This window comes from Ochotona princeps, chromosome 10, assembly GCF_030435755.1.
Source record: "Ochotona princeps isolate mOchPri1 chromosome 10, mOchPri1.hap1, whole genome shotgun sequence".
In the NCBI taxonomy this organism is placed as follows: Eukaryota; Metazoa; Chordata; class Mammalia; order Lagomorpha; family Ochotonidae; genus Ochotona; species Ochotona princeps.
In genome coordinates, this window is record NC_080841.1 from 24,398,954 (window position 1) to 24,416,398 (window position 17,445).

Consider the following 17,445-nt stretch of genomic DNA (forward strand, 5'->3'; position numbering starts at 1 on the left):
AGAACTTCAATTTCTCATAATTCATCCTTCACTCCTGTAACACACTTAAATGCTGAGGCTTGACATCATGAGATTTTTTTGCCCCCTAAGATGTATGACAGTATCTCCAATAACAAAGAAATAATCCATAATGTATGGATGAAAAGATTATCCTGAGTTAGAACTCAGAGACACAGGGCAAGCAGAATTACTGAGTGGGTTCATAAATGCACACACACATACACACATACACGCACAAGAGAAAACTACTAGGGGGCAAGGATTTCTTTATAACTGAAAAGTACATTTTGGAGTGGGTGTTTGGCACAATGTTTAAGACATCACTTAAACACTTGCAGCCTAGATTAGAGCGGCTACACTCAAGCACTGGCTCCAGTTCGTTGCTGTTGCATACCCAGGAGGCCGTGGGTAGTGGAACAAATACTTGAGTCTCTGTCTGCCACTTGGCAAGCCTGTATTGAGTTCTCACCTCCTAGTGTGGCCTGGCCCAACCCTCATTTTTTGGAGTTTTTGGTCAACATTTGAGGAATGAACCAGCAAATTGAAAATTTGTTCCATCTGTGATCTTGTCTCTCTCTATGACTTTCAAATAAATAACACAGATTTCTTTAAACTTTTTTTGTAAGAAGTGATTTCTCAGATAGAGAAGTTGAAGAATCTATATAGCATAAACAGTTGCTTTGTACTTAGTATGGTGTGACCCATAGGCTTATTATATAACAATGTATTAAATCAAATAAAATTTCTCATCAATCAGATTTGGGTTTCAATCAGTCCAAAGCAGTTATAGAGTGAATTCTGAAAGGCTTGGAGAGTCAAATAATTTACTGAGTGTCAGAAAATACGTGTTTCATTAGAACATGGCCTGGAACATAAAGTGGTCATAGAACTCTCTGCTCCCATATAAGGTTGGTCACTAGTGTTGGAATTGGCAACATGAGTGATAAAGACAAAAACTTCTGGGCCTGGCACAATAGCATAGCGATTAAAGTCCTCTCCTTCAACGTGCTGGGATCTCATATTGATGCCGGGTCTAATCCTGGCGAACACACTTCCCTTCCAGCTTCCTGCTTGTGGCCTGGGAAAGCAGCTGAGGACAGCCTAAAGCTTTGGGACCCTGCGCCCACGTGGGAGACTCAGAAGAAGCTCCTGGCTCCTGGCTTCTGATTGGCTCAGCTCCAGTCGTTGCGGCCGCTTGGGGAGTTAACCATCGGATGGAAGATCTTCCTCTCTGTTTCTCCTCCTCTCTATATATCTGCCTTTCCAACAATAATAAATTTTAAAAAAAGAAACTTCTATGAACAATTCCATAATAAAGACTACTCCTAAATTTACTAGACAAACATTTCTTCAGAAAATCAAGACACACACATAAGGCTTTCCGAGCCTATATTTGTCAGCAAATGTTGCTAATTATATCCTTATGTAACAGGGATAATTAAAAACTATCCTTAAGGTTTGTCCAATGTCTCTTCAGATTATAAGCAGAGATTTCAAACTCTCTTAAAAAGCACTTAATTTTACCAAAATTGATAAGAAAATAAAGCAACATTACAGGACAACATATAAATTAGCCCATTTTCAAAGAACACAGAGATCCATTAACATGAAAAATGAAAGCATTTCTTTGTTAATTTAGGACTGTCCTCTGCCTAATACTGAGGGAATCATTTTCCTTTTTAAGACAACTTATTTATGAATTTTAAAGGCAGACATGCAGAGAGAGCAGGAAGGACAAAGGGAAACAGAGGGAGAATACGAATGAGGAGAAACTCACCCATGTGCAGGTCCACTGCCCAGGTGGCCACAATGGCAGAGCTGACTAGGCTGCAGTCAGGAGCCAGGAGCTCCAATCAGGTCTCCCACATGGGCACAGGACTCAAATACGCAGGTCTTCTGCTGCTGCTTTTTCAGCCCCTTTAGCAGGGACCTAGATCAGACGAGCAGCCAGACTCAAATCAGTTTCTACATGGAACACCAATGCTGCAGGTAGCAGTTAAAGCGCTATGCCACAGCACCAGCTCCAAAGGGAATGATTTTCTGATAATTAATGGAGCCAATATTCTTTCCATATGAGTAGGGGATAACTGACTGGCTGTTTTGTTTAATATTTTTTGCAAAGTAGTTGTAACCAGGTGTAGAGTCTTCATTACAATGATAAGCAATAGTTTATGGTCCAGCAAGCAGTAAAAGAGGCAACACACTTTCCATGTTAAGAATACCGCAGGGGGGTTCCAGTTCCAGTACAATAGCCTGGTGGCTAAATCATAGGCCTGCATTCACCGGTATCCTATATGAGCAATGGTTCATAGCCTGGCTGCTCCACTTTCCATCCAGCTCCCTGCCTGTGAACTGGGAAAACAGTAGAGGATGGTCCAAAGCTTTGGGACCCTGCACGTGTGCAGAAGGCCCAGAGGAGGTGCCTGACTCTTGGCTTTGGATCAACTCAACTCCAGTCAGTGTGGCCACCTGGGGAGTAAACCACCAGATGGAAGATCTTTCTCTCTGTATCTGCCTTTCCAATGAAAAAAATAAAATAAATCTTAAAAAAAAAGAAAAAAAAAAGAATACTGCAGGGGTCTGGTAAAATGGTTCAATGGCTAAATCCTCACCTTGCATGCACTGGGATCCCATGTGGGTGCTGGTCAAAGTTCCAGCTGCTCCACTTCCTATCCAGATGCCTACTTGTTGCCTGGGAAAGCAGTAGAGGATGGCCCAAGCCCTTGGCACCCTATATCCGCAGGGAAAACCAGGAAGAAACTCCTGGCTCCTGGTTTTCCATTTGTTCAGCTCTGGCCATTGCAGCCATTTGGGGAGTGAATTAGCAGATGGAAGATTTTTCTCTTTCTCTCCTTCTCTCCTTCCCTCCATGAGTCTGATCTTCCTTTCTAATAAAATAAAAAGATGAGCAAAAATTTTTAAAAGAAAACCACAGAAATTTACATCTTTAGGATGTCTCATTAGATTATGTAAGTTTCAGATGGGTTACATTGTGGTCTAAATATGTAATTGTATTAAGCTTGAGGATCTAATTAATCTTCATGCTTTTTCTTAATACATATGTGTATGTGTATATATATACACACACACACACACACACACACACACACACACACACACACACACATATATATGAAAACATGTTCCTCCTAAGCAGGGAATCTTTGCAACTAAATTGGCATCAGTGGAGTATGTAGCCAAACTGTGACTTAAAATGCTAGAGGACATTTCACTGGCAGTCCAATAAATGCATTAATACAAGGACATTAAAAAATACATGGTTCTAATATGCTAGAAGTCTACCACAAAATATGGTAGCAAAAGAGATCACATAAGACACTTAAGTTTACTCAAAGGAAAATTCTTTCTAGTCCACAGAGAAAGAAAAAGCAAGAGGGAGAAACAGAGAATCTATACCTTTGCATTTTTCAGATTTTCCTTTAGGATATGGACAAGTGTGCACACCTTACTCAATTTAATTCTGATAGTCTGCTTGTAACTTTTTTTTAATTGATTATGTCCTATAAAGCTTTCCCCTGTTAATTCTCCTCAAATCAGCACTATACTTTAGGACCAGGTGTTTCGGCACCGTGGGCTGAGCCACTGACTAGGATGCCCTTATCCCATTCTGGAGAGCTGCGTTAAGTCCCAGCTCCCTTGTTCCTGATATGATTTCTTTCCAATGCATGTGGGAAGACAATACATGATGTTGACATATTGGGATTCCCGCCATCAGCCTAGGAGATGGAGTTCCTGGCTCCCAAATTCTCCCTAGCCTCCCCAAACTACTGCAGAATTTCAGGAATGAATCACTGGAAAAAAGATTAATCTCTGATTCTCCCTCTCTCTGCTTTTCAGTTCAATAAATACATCACTTAAATTGTAACCAAGGCAATACTGTACTACACTATATCAATATACAATATATACTCTACCAGTTTTTAAAAGCTGAATTAAAATTTACTTTGCTTTTGAAAATTGTAGGATTTTCTGTTTTCCCTTTGTTTTTGAGATAATATGTATTTTGTTTACATTATAGTGAAAGGCTGAATGATGCATTAAGTGTTCAACAAATGAAAAGGAAAAGCAAGCAGGAATATGAGCTTGACTACAAATGAAAAGACATCAATTTCACACATGTAAAGCAAATTTTAAAAGGTTACAGATCGTTAAAACTATGAAAATATTGCCTGATTTGAAAGGATTGTTCTTTGGACTGGATTATCTGATATCTGAGAAGTGATAACAAAACAGCCCCTTAAGCAACCTAAGCAATGTATGGGACAGTTTTCCTTTAGTTAGCCTGTTGATTAAGAAGCTGTTGGAATTACAGAATAACCTGCAAATTGTTTTTGCTTGTTACATCCGCATTCCGCATTTATTTTCCATCCACATTGGTAGTGCCTAGTAAGAAATGCAATGTCTGTGTTTTTTCAGGAAGGAAAACAAAGTTCTCAATGTTTCTTAAGGTTAGTCTTCTCCTCATATCATTGATATGATATTGACCCAATTGCTTCATCTGCCAGCACATGTCACTGCAGTCACTCAGATGAATGCTGAAGAACATTCAGGTTTGGAAAAAATTTTAAAAAATGAGATTGATAAAACAATGTCTTCTAACCATTAAAATGAGTTATTTCAACCTATTTCCAACAGTTTATCAGTCATAATCACTGTAAAAACTTCACCAAGTAATAATACTACCTCCAAAAACTAACATTTTGATGAAATACAGGACATTTAGGTATGTATAATGAAATGTACAGACAGCCAAACTATATCTATTATTTCTGAAATAATGATTATTAGAAAGATCCAGCAGATCAGCATAATCGCTCAGTTAGTTAATCCTCAGCCTGCAAGTGCCAGCAAGCCATTCGGGTGCTGGTTCATGATTCAGATGCTACACTTTCCTGATGGTGGTATGGCAAACCAGCAGAGGATAGTATAATGCGTTGGGATCCTGCACCCATGTGGGAGTCCCAGAAGAAGCTCCTGGCTCCTGGCTTCAGATTAGATCAATTCTTGCTGTTGTGGCCATTTTTGAAGATTGAACCAGGAGATTAGCATCTTTCTGTGTCTTCCTTTCTAGTAAAAATTAATGTCTTAAAGGAAATATTTAAAACTAGAATTATCTTTTTCACTTGTTTATTCTCTGTTAAGCAGGGCCTGAGACTGTGAAGGAAACATGCAGAACATTTATAAAATAAAGAAAAGAATATGACACTTTATTCATATATTTTGAGATGTTAAATTCATCCTTTCTAACAATCATCCATGGGAACCTATGTAACAGTTAACAAATTCCAAATGGCTGACAGGAATCTGAATATCACCAATGCCTATTTTGATATCTGTTTGTATCAGTGCTCTGTTAGCTTACTGTCTTTAATATGATCAATTACTTGTTAACCATAACCAAATCCTATTTGCTGAGTGTATCAGCACGTTATGCCAGTTCCTGCAGCAGAAAGAACATATGCTTTGGAGCAATACCATCCCCACTCTCATGTTTCCAAGCAAATTATTTAATTCATAATGAAAATCCTGAATTTCTATGAAGGAAATAAACTTGGCTGTCACTCCTTCATTCATGTAACCATTCAAGTATTGTTCATTGAGTTTCCAGTTTCTACCCAGCACTGTGCCTGAATCTGAAGATAGATATTTGAAAGATGCATTCTATGTTCCAGGAGCTTAAAATCCAGTCAAATGCAGGCAATTCCACATCAAGGAACATTCCTGCTCTGGATCTGGGGGAAATAACGGTGGTACAAATCCCTTTGTTTCTTGCTCTATTCTCAAGGCCAATTCGAGGCTTTGTTATCTGTACATTTCTTTTTCCAGTACTTAGTCAACATGCTGAAACAATCTGTAACAGCGACCCCACTTTAGCAAGGACCTGATCTTCAACTAATCTTATGACCTTCAAAGCTACTTATTATATTGAAACTGTGAAATATATAATAATCCCCCAATTAACAAGGATGAACCTAAAATGTTCTGGTTCATTTAATTTACTGCCTAACAGAGTTAAATAAGAAACCTTTCTGTGGAATACTTTCTGAGAATACATCAGAGTATTTTTGCCTTGTTAGAGTGAAACTGGTGTTATGGTAAAGACAAGTATTTGGGCGGGTGGTTACTAGGCTGTTTGGTGGATCCACCTCCTCTATCAACTGTCTGAGTTCAAGTCTCACTTTTTCTTCTAATTCCCACTGCCTGTTAATGGGCACCCTGGAAGACAGCAGGTGATGGATCAAGAAACTGGCTCCCTGCCACTCACAAGGGAAGCTTGTTCTGGGTCCCCAGCTCCTGGGTTGGATGTGACCCATTTCCTGCCTTTGCAGGCATTAAGGGAGTTAACCAGCAGGTAACAGCTTGCTCTTCCTCACCTCCACCTCTCAAATGGTCTCCCCCAAAACAATTATCTTGAACCTATATTATTTAGTAATAGGTAACTGCCTTCGAAGCTACTGAATTTTGCTTGGAATTGCTGTTTTACATGATAGAATTATAGAGTTTAAAAATCTTTGGAAACAGCTTTGTTCAATGTTTCAGTTTTAGGTTTAAGGAAAATAAAATTCAGTGTTGTTAAGTGAATTTGCTTTAGGTCATACAACCAATGGCAAGATCTGAATAGAAACTGTAGAGAATAGTCTTTAATCTATTGTATTTTACAAGATACAACAAATTTATGAAATTCAGGAAATTGAGGCGGTTGTCAACTGATTGCAAGCACATTCTAAAATTTTCAGTGAGAATAGAACTCCTGCCATTTACCTCCTCCTAATACAAAATCAAAAAATAATTAATTTTGGTTGCTTCTTAGCAGTTGAGACATGTCTTAATTTTAATATTACTATTATTGTGGAAACGGTGTGGATTTCTGTGTTATCCTTTGCAAATCTAGTTAGCACATTTCTTACTGTTGTGTGTGTGTGTGTGTGCATGACAGAGATAAAACTGAGTGATCAAAGGTGTCATCTCATAAACCCCCTAGCTGTGCTGAACACCTAGGCACATGGAATTGCCTGTGAGTAGGAGTTTTAACATTGTTTGATTGCCCTTGTTTTGTGGTGTCAAGTCAGACTGTTAGCAATAGTTGAATGTGGTTTATTTTCTTGTGGTATAATATTTAGAGCATTCAAGAGCCTGTTAAGTAAAATGAATGCATACACAGTGTCTACATAAATGTAAATTTATTCATAATCAAGAGCAGAATATTTTCTATGGCATTTATCAAAGCAAATATCCTTATATAGGAATTGCTATAAAATGAAGAGTGTGTTTAAAACAAATAGGGACAATCTCATGTTTATATTCAGTTATTTTCAGATGTGCCATTAAACTTAGAAAAAGATTATATTTCATAAAAAACACAAAAGGAACTACTGAGTATAAATTTCACAGTAATATCAAAGTCTTTTAAAAGACCTTTGTATAAAAGTGCTATTTTGCATTAAAATGCCATTGTCTGTCTTAAAAAATCCTTAAACCAGGTTGATTCTGGTGTTTTTATTAACTGGACTATTCGTCTGAGATAGAAGCACAGTGTACACCAAATATCATAACAATTAGGAATTTTTAGGGGTCATGTAAGCCTTCATTTATATACAAAAGGTATATTTTTTCATATTGTGCATAATTTTTAAGTGAATAAAAATTCTACAGGAAATGAATTTATCAATCCAAACATTTTAGAAAAAAAGTTCTTAAAAGATGTATCAATAACAAAACGAATTTCTGGTAATCCCAAAGTAGATTTAGCAAAGCCTACTGATTGAATGGTTATTCCTTTGACTTTCACAGTATAAAATAAATGTGTGGGTATTAATCAACACATTCACATTTAACCAACAGAATTCACATTTAGCAGGTAAAGTGAGTTTTCACTAAAAAGAGGAAATATGGAATTTTGGCATTTTTTTTTTTTGGCCTCTTTTAAAAGATAGACTCATTTGACAAACACAACAACAGGCAACAGAGACAAAGAGAGACCACAGATGAGAGGGGGGGGAGAGATAACAGAGGGCATTCACCCGTAGGTTCACTTCCCAAATGGTAAACAACAGCCAGGTCTGGTTAGAGGTGAAGCCCGGAATCAGGAACTCCATCCTCTTGTCCTGCATCCGTGCTGGGAGACATCTTTCTCTGCCTTGTCATGCGCATTAGCAGGAAGCTTGGCAGGAAGTGGAGTTGCTAAGACTTGAACCAGCTCACATAAATGCGATGCCTCCACTCAAGTTAGCAGCTTAACCCCCCACCCTAACACTGATACTCAGTTTTTGCAGTTTTCAAATCAGAGAGTTTTAAGAGAAAATAGAATTAAGGGAAGGGAAGAAGGGGGTGGCAATAACAAAGTGATATAAACAAGGTGAACTTACTCCTAACTTGATGAGATATTTATTATCAGGGAAAAGATGTTCTAACATGTGATCCTGGAAAAGTTCTGTGTTGTTATAGATGACATTCCACACAGCAAAATCCAGAGTATCATTCGAAATATATAATATGTAGCGCTCCAGAATTCCATTTAATTTCCTTGGTTGATTCCACCTGGAAATGGAAAAACATGGCACAGTCATCATCATTCATTCAAAGTCAAACTTACATGTACAATCCTTTGAAAGGATTTTCAAAGAATACTGATGGCCTTAATTCACATGAAAAATATACTGAAACCTCAAAAGTGAGGTTAAGGAAACATATGGAAATGTTACTTAAATAGCTGCTACAGGAGGATGAAAGAGTGGATGGTGTTCCTGATGAGGGTGATGAGAATGTGAGAAGCAAGTCATGGAAGAAACAGGAGCTTGTTAAATTGAAAGGTACTTAGAATTGTGGGAAATATTTTGCGGTGAACAATGTGGCTCTTAAAAGTGTAAGAAAAGTTTAGCAGTGAGGCAACGTACAATGATACAAGAGCCATATTTTTGAATAAATGACAATTTGATATAGATTCTTTCTAAATGAAAAAGTGGATGAAACAAGTGAATATTAATTTGTAGTAAGAGAAGTCTATTAAATTTTAACTTAGCATTGCAATACATCTTATACCTCGTGTGTTGGAAAATGAACAGGAATCAGTAGTATTATATTATCTGAATATGCCTATCGTACAAGGAAATAGGAAATAATGATTCTGGTTTATATTTGGAAAAAGTAAATGTACAGCACATTGCATAATTCCAAATTAATAAAAATAATTACGCAAATGTACAACATCACAGGCAGACACATAAGTGGTCAATTTCTCTCTTACTGAACTTTTCATAGCCTCTGTGTACATATGTAGCTCAGCCTGATTGCAAAGACAAAATGGAAATTAAGTTGGCAAGTGATAATCAAAGGTTCCCAGAACCACTGAACTAATCACTTCTATGCATTTAATCACAATACAACTAATTTCATGTCGCAAGTCCTTCTCCTGATTGAACTCCCAGAGGTGTTTGCATGAACCAGTGTATCACCGAGGTATTTCCACTTACTGTATGTGGATAGTTTTGGAATCCAGGACAGTCAGAATTGGGGGATCCACGTGCTCTGGTGGCAGCTGAGCTGTGTGCAACATGACCTGGGAACTGTTCGCACATCCCACACGTGTGCAGGCGCTGAGTTGAAACTGATGAGGTGTGAATGCTGCTAAGTCTAGTGAGTGGAGAGAAACAAAAACTTATTTACCATAATAACTTTGACTTAGGAGATATCATTCTTCTGAATCCTTAATTCTAAGATTTCTTGAGGCTTAAAAAGGAGAATCAATGGCTATTAAACAACTATTACAACATAGCAAGCAAACATAGGACATTTAATCCCTTATGAATATTAGGGTTCTATATAAACAGTCAAACTTCAGTCATTCTCTGGTTTTGAGTTTTCATCTTAATAACTTGAATGCTCTGTTGAAAATTTATGACAAAGTAAATCATTTTTTCTGACTCTTAAAGTTCCTTTATTTATATAAAGGAACAGATTTTTCTGTAGTCTATCGGTACAGTTCCAAGAACACAACCCTACTGTTCCCTTCTCCCATGCTCCTGCCCAAGTCTCCTCCCTGCTAACATTTCCTCACTATAATTTTGATCCACACTATGCTTACAGGCTAAATTAATAATTAATAACTTTGAGCAAGTAAAAATTAGGAAGACCCCAGATGCGCAGGAGTTAAAAACAAGAGCTAAATATGACAATCCTATTCCAAATGACCACTTTATTCCTATGCATCTTTCTGTATCCTATCTTACTAATGTGCCAAATATTAGAGAAATCATATACTTGGGGTCTGTAAACAACTCAAGATAATTAACAAGAAAACAAAAATTCCAGCTAGGAAATGGGAAAAAGATATGAGCAGCCATTTTCCAAAGGATGAAATAGAATGGCTAATTACACATGGAAAATAGCTCAAGATCCCAAGCCATTAGGAAAACATGCATAAAACTACCAATGAGGCTTCACCTTACCCATGTAGAATAACTATCATCAAAAAACCCACTCTTGGTGGGCATGTAAACTAGTGCAACCAGTATGGAAGACAGAATGAAAATCCCTCAGAGATTTGAAATTAGTTCTACCATATGACCCAGACATCCTACTGTAAGGAATTTACCTAAATAAAATGAAATCAGCATACGAAAGAATGATTCGTGTCCCCCATGTTCATTGCAGCTCATTTCACAATAGATAGATAAGATATAAAATCAGCCAAGATGTCCATCGATGACTGGGTAAACAAAATGTGGAATTCCGCCATAAAATAATGAAATCCTGTCGTTTTCCACTAAATAGGCACAGCATTATGCTTATCAAAGAGAAGTCAGTTTCCAATAAATAATTTTCTGAGGTTAGTCTTACTTTAACAGTTTAGTCTTAGCTCAACAGTTCTGCCTAAAAGAAGTTATGTTTAAAAAATTAATTCTGTTAAAATATTTAAGTAACTGTATTTGAAAACAATAGCATTTACTTTTGAGATTCAAGTACAGAGCTTGCACCATTGACTCTCAGCTTGAAGTTTCAATTGGCAGATTCCTTTCTTCTTTGGTCCACTTGCCCAACCATAATGTTTGATCTTCTAATTATGTAGGTTTGGTGCAGATGCCTTTTTAACATGTGTCCCACACTACTGGCTGATACTAAAACACTCTATGCAGCTGTGACCTCTTGTTTCCTATAGTGCCTTGTATTTACATTTAGCACAACATTCAGAAAACAGTATTTATTAACACTATCATCTGACTCAATAGATTGTACATCTTAAAAGAAAGAACGATGCACATTTCATTTTGCACCCTCAGTGTCTAACACAATCTTACACACTGTATGTTTTGAATATGTGTTTCAAAGTGTCCTAAGTATTTAGTTAATTAATGAGAAGACCTAGGCACAGTTCAGCTAGGTGCGAAAGATAGTCATGAGCGTGGAATAGTATCTCGCTAGATGTCATCTGTACCTCCTCTGTCCTTCTCCACTGCTTTATACTTTTCTTTCAACTGGATATGAAATTCCCTTCTATTATAATAAACTAACCTTTAATTTACTAACTTACATATGAAATATCATGAACAGTTCATATGTAAAGGTACTCAGAAGCCTAACCAAACTTTAATCAATTTCATCAATATTTAAATAACACACGTTTTATATGACTAGAAATAATCATTATCTTCTGAAACATATTTGAAATAAGTCATTTTAAATAATGCAGGTTTTTAATTATCATTTGCCTTGAATCACTACATTATTTTCATGTTTAAAGGATAAACGAAATGCAACGTAATTTAGGAAAAACATTGATGGCAAAGAACTAGAACACTTTTAAGTGTTACATGAAAAACATAAAGCATAATCAATTGGTAAAACCTTTGAGTTACCAGAAGCAAAGAAAAATAAATTCTTAGTAAATACATTCACCTTAGAACCAAATGTAGCATTAAGGAGAAACCTTACTGCTTTTGACTACACCTTGTCTCTATTATAGCCTGTATCCTTCAGATACTCAAAGGTGCCAAGTTCTCTTCCATGGAGAAGGTCAGAAGGTATCTTGTAAGGACACTTCAAAAGTGATGATGAAAGAGATGGCACTTCCAGCAACTGACAGCAGTGGCACCAAACGTGCATAAGTGACAGAGAACTGAGGTCATTTCATTTGGATCAACATTCTATCAAACTCGGCCACAGATTATATCAAGAGAAAAACAACTGTATTATTTACTGAAGAAAACATTTAGACAGGAACAATTCCTCCTAGCAGGGTCAGCCTTGACCCAAATTATAACATGGTTGTATGCAAGTATGCTGTGTGTGCCATTCCCCTGTTCTTGTCATCTTTTTCCCTCTCACTGGCTGAAACTTGGTGAGCTTTCTCTTTCTCATCCATCAGTCTGAATTGCTTGTATTCCTCAGGAAGGAGAATTTGACCAAGAAAACCAAGGGTCACAAAGCCTAGAGGGATTCTGATGGGTAAGTCAGTGCAGGTGTAGAGAAGTCGTGATGCTGCAACCTCAGAATACATCTAACTTTGCAGAAAGAAGATTCTCAGGAAAGAAATTCTATTTCATACGACCAATTTTAAGGGAGATGGGAGTTATTTCCTACCTGTAAGGTTAATGTGTATTTATGCATATTTTGTGGTACAGCCTTGAGTATATGAGCTGAGGCTATCTTAAGCTGCTGGGGTTGGAACATACCATTGAAGAATCATCATATCATAGAGTGCAACTCTACCTTACACCATAAAAGCCATGCTTGCATCACCCAGCTCCTAAATTCAACCACAGCATCTGCTTCCTACAGCAGAAGTTTCTTGTGATAATCATGTCAGGGCCTATTACCTGTGCCTAGATTAACTGTAGCAGAATATTAATGGTTTGGGAAACATTTGCTTATATGACTGAAGACAGTAAGAACACAAGTTTGCACATTATACCCTCAGGAAAAAAAACAGAGAATATCCCATCAGGACTCTTACACTGCATTTTGAAAGATAGGTCTAACCTGCTCTTCACCCAACCCCAGTCTTTGCATTTACTTGCCTCTATTGAGTAAAACCTACTGAGGTTATAATGCCCATGAAAAGCTAGTCAGTTCCCATGCACGCCTCTATTTTCTTGGAATTCCTCTACTCTAGGAACATTCTGGAAACTCCAAATTATAAAAATCCCAGACTACTGTCAGAATGATCCCAAGCCATGAGTTCACTTCATCTACACAGGTAGCCAGCCACCCTCTGTGGATGTATTTTTTCATTTTGATAATAAATTTAATTTGATGTGAATTCCTAGCCATTCTCTCTCTCTCTCTCTCTCTCTCTCTCTCTCTCTCTCTCTCTGCGTGTGTGTGTGTGTGTGTGTGTTTGGTATCTGTGTCCTAACAATACATTAAGATGAGGAACTAATGATGTCTATAAGGCTTGGGTAGAGAGTGATGGTATAACCAGGGCTGAAATACAAAATGTCCAATCTTGAAAAACCCTCCATTTAGACTTAGTATTTGCTTCTAGATTATTCAATGGACTATGATAAATTTGAGTGAGAAAAAAATGTTGTATTTTTAAAAAATAGATGACTCTAGAATATGTCACAAGTTTTGAAGATATCAGTGCTACAGAAAATAATAAGTGCTATAGATGACATCAAACAGTACAATGCAGGAGTTTCATCAATGGAAGCTTAATCGGTATGATGAATTTTTGAGTCAGACTGAAAGGAAATGAGAGTAAAGGTTGTGAAGATCTTAGGGAAGAATGATTCTTGGAGTGGGAACAGGCATAGCAAGGCTTGTAAGGAGAAATATGCCTGGCATATGTGGGCAGTGGCAAAGAGGCAGAGGCGAGGCAGAGGCGAGGCAGACCAAAACAGAAAAAAGTAAGAGATGACATGAGATAGCTTGTGGATAATGACACCACATAGACCTTACAGGCCTGTGCAGAATCACAATTTTTAACTTGAGAAATCTTACTCGTGAAGCCCACAAGATTTTAGGAAGAGCTGCCATACACGCATTCATGAACTCTATGCATGTCATCCAGGATGCTAGATGTAGCACCTACTATAATGAACAAGAACATCAGAACAGCTCCTACAAAGAGGGTATTAGAAGAATAAATGAGGATCTGTCATAACTAAGTATAAAACGGTTGGATTATGGATCTGTCTTAAAGTCAAAGATAACAAGAGTTCCCAGTACGCTGATGGCTGAAGTTTGCATCAAGGTTTTTGATTTGAGAAAAAGACGTGTAGTTATCATTTTGAGGAGAAACACAAAAGGAAAGATAAAGAATGGCAAGTTTTAGATGAATATTCCAGTGGTGACTTTCTATTAGGTAGTTAAAATACAAGTTTGAAAATTACAGAATTTCTGATTTGAGACATAATTCGAAGTCATTGTTGTATTTAAGGTGAATAGAACATAAATGCAATGAGTATAGATAAAAAGAGGAAATGAATGTATAAGAACTCAAACCCTTGAATTCCAACACTAAAATGCCAATGAGATAAGCAGAAATGAAGCACAGATGGAGAGTTAGTGACCAACATATTTTTGAGGAAACAATCAGCTTCTGGTTTCATCAAATGGAGCAAATTTTGTAAAGATTAGTGGTCAAATGAAGGTTATCAATGAACCATTGAGTTTGGCATTCGTACTGTCACTGGCAGTCGCACAATTGAAGTTTCTGTGATTTAGCGCGCATCCATGACTCAGAACTCTGGAGGTTTATGAGGAAATGGGAGAAGAGGACTTAGACACAGTAAATCTAGACAAATGTTTTCAATAAAACTTCCTGAAGAAAAGTTTCATGGGACTGATCCAACAGAGAAGTGATGACAAATGAAAGAAGAAACTTGCTAGAATTTTGTTCTCAAGTATGTATTCTTCCAGACAATACCCTGCAGTGGTCTTGCATTACTCTTATAAAAAAGCATCTAATAATGGTCAGTGGCATCCTATTTGACAGAAGACATACTTTGTCCTCTTCCAAACATCTGGCATATCTGCGTTCCTCAAACACCGAAGCTCACACCTCCAGGACTCTGCAGGTAGTATTCCTTCTATCTGAAACCTGTCTTCTCCCTAGTACTTGCTTATCTTATCCTTCATATCTATCCTCTTCTGAGTGACTCTCCTTGACAGTCAAAACACAGAAACCTGCATCATTCTCTGTCATTTCACCTGGTATAGGCTATAATCATAACCACCAAAGCAATCCACAAATTGCCATGCCATTCATTTGTTAACTTTATGTCCTGCCTCTTTGAATGCTGAGATATGTTTTTTTATGATATCCACCTTGGCATTGTCAGGATTGGTCAGATGCTTGGATAGATTTTTGAATAAATGAATAAAAAAGATCAGAGAAGATTTATATTCCCCTTAGCCACATTTTTCCCATCACAAACTAACACCCAGAAGCACCAAAAAATCTCTAAGATTTTTTAAAAGAATATAATGGGTATAATTGTCAGAGTAATGGAGGACTCTGTAAATGTAAGGTAAGGGAAATTTACTGTAGAAAAATAAACAGAGAACTGCTATGCCTGCATAATATGTGTACTTTTCAAGTAGTGAAAAGAGGAGTTAGAGGTATAACAAGATTTTAATTGTGATGTCCTTAGGGTGAGGGCAAAGAGATAATCTAATTTTTAAGTTACATATATTTTCCAAATGTTCTATGATATCATATATATCGTAGATGGAGAAAAAATATTCACAATTTATAAAAAACCAACTGATTATAGAGAAGCCTATGTGCTGAAAAACCAGTTAATGCATGCCCTATTATGTCACAGATTTGGAACTCCTTTCCTCAATGACTTCAACATTGGCTCGGTTGTCTTTTCAATCATAATCCCTTTATTTGGCAACTCTTATATCCTCTATGACTCATCCGTAAATCTGGCTTCACTTTTACTTTCTCAAATGCAATGCCCTCAACCTCTATTTTATTTATTCAGCATTCAGTGTAGTTAATCATTCTACTTGGTCATCTTTGGAACTAAATCTAAGATGCTTAAATATCTGCAAACACAACCTCACTACTTCCCACCTCTTTCACTGATCATGTCCATTCCATAGCTTCTTACCCATACTCAACATCCTGTCTCTGGTACTTCCTTGTTAAAAGAATACTGGTAATAGTTTCATATGCCTGCAAAGGAGTCATGGAGGACACACACACACACACACACACACACACACACACACACACAGTGTCAAAGTTCAGCTGTAATGTTTAGGAGAAATAGGAGGCATGTAGTCTTCTTCCCCATCTCAGATTGATGGAATAAGATGGGAGGAATTAGAGAAAAGACAGTGTGTCAGTCCTTCTGAAGCAGATCCTGATTCATTCTCAAGGTAGTGTCTGGGGCTGGAGACAAAAATGCCAGCCAAAGGAAAAAAAAAGAAGCCTGGCTTCGTGTCTGCAGGCCGGAAGGGCCACAGAAAACTTTGTAGATTTCAGTTCCTAGGTGTAATGTGGACATGAAGAAGACATCCACTGAGTTTGAAGGAACTATCTCAATATTGATTCCTTCACACAGAGGAAGAAAGTGCTATGGAAAGCCACACTTCAAATGCTGAGGACCTATGAAGATAGGAATCTCTCCTGTCATCCGCAGAGTTGAAGGAATCTCCTCCCCAGCCAAAATGTGACTGTGATGCATTTACTATGAAGTTTGTATGAGACAGAGTCAGATATCAAGTTGTTTTATAGAAGTAAAGCTATAAATGTACAAAGAGCTGGAGATACAGATGGATATCTTGAAGACCTATTTACCAATCACATGTTTGACCAACACCTCGCTTATGATGATAATAGTCATACAACCAAAATGTTCAATGTCTATGTGCATATTTTGCATTTTTCTTTTCATGTAAATCAACTTATAAACAAAAGTAATTTATTAGGCTATGTTTCTGCTTTCAGAAATGTGATGCTATAACAACAATACATTAAGAGAGAAAGGTTTTTCCTTTGATTCTGAAAAGACTGAACAATGTATAGTCAATAGTATAAAGAAAATCAGTGAGATTCCGCAGCTTTTTTTGGCTTCTTTGTCATTTTTATTCTTACACTTTCCAGTTGGAAATAAAGAATTACCTTGTTCTCAATATATTTACATAAGAAGATGAAACATCTCTAGTGTCCTTTGAATAATGAATCATAAAAAGAAGAGGCAATATCCTGACTTTGTACATGTTTGAGGAAGTTGCACAGGTGGCCTGAAAAGGAAATTCTTGATTAAATGGGAAGAGATGGCAAAGAAAATGAAAGATAAAAAAAAAAAAAAAAAGAAATGAGGAGGCAGCATTAGGGCAGGGGAATAACAGTTTAAAAAAAGGAGTAAGTGGAATGGGAATTTTAAATAGTATTTTTAAGAGTTAATAGCTGAAGGTGTTTGGCGTAGTGCTTGAATAGCTCACCAAGGATTCGGCATTCAGGCACAG

At 37.2% G+C, this 17,445-nt stretch overlaps 1 protein-coding gene across 1 annotated transcript in view; it reads right to left on the reverse strand.

The window, feature by feature from the left end:
* The window catches only part of USH2A (usherin), a 641,433-nt gene that overhangs the window by 309,092 nt on the left and 314,896 nt on the right, over positions 1-17,445 (reverse strand). Inside the window, exons 32-33 of the mRNA XM_004578639.2 lie at positions 9,492-9,651; positions 8,388-8,559 (exon numbers count right to left, since the gene is read on the reverse strand). Coding sequence (XP_004578696.2) covers positions 8,388-8,559; positions 9,492-9,651 — 332 coding nt within the window. The remainder of the gene's footprint in view (positions 1-8,387; positions 8,560-9,491; positions 9,652-17,445) is intronic.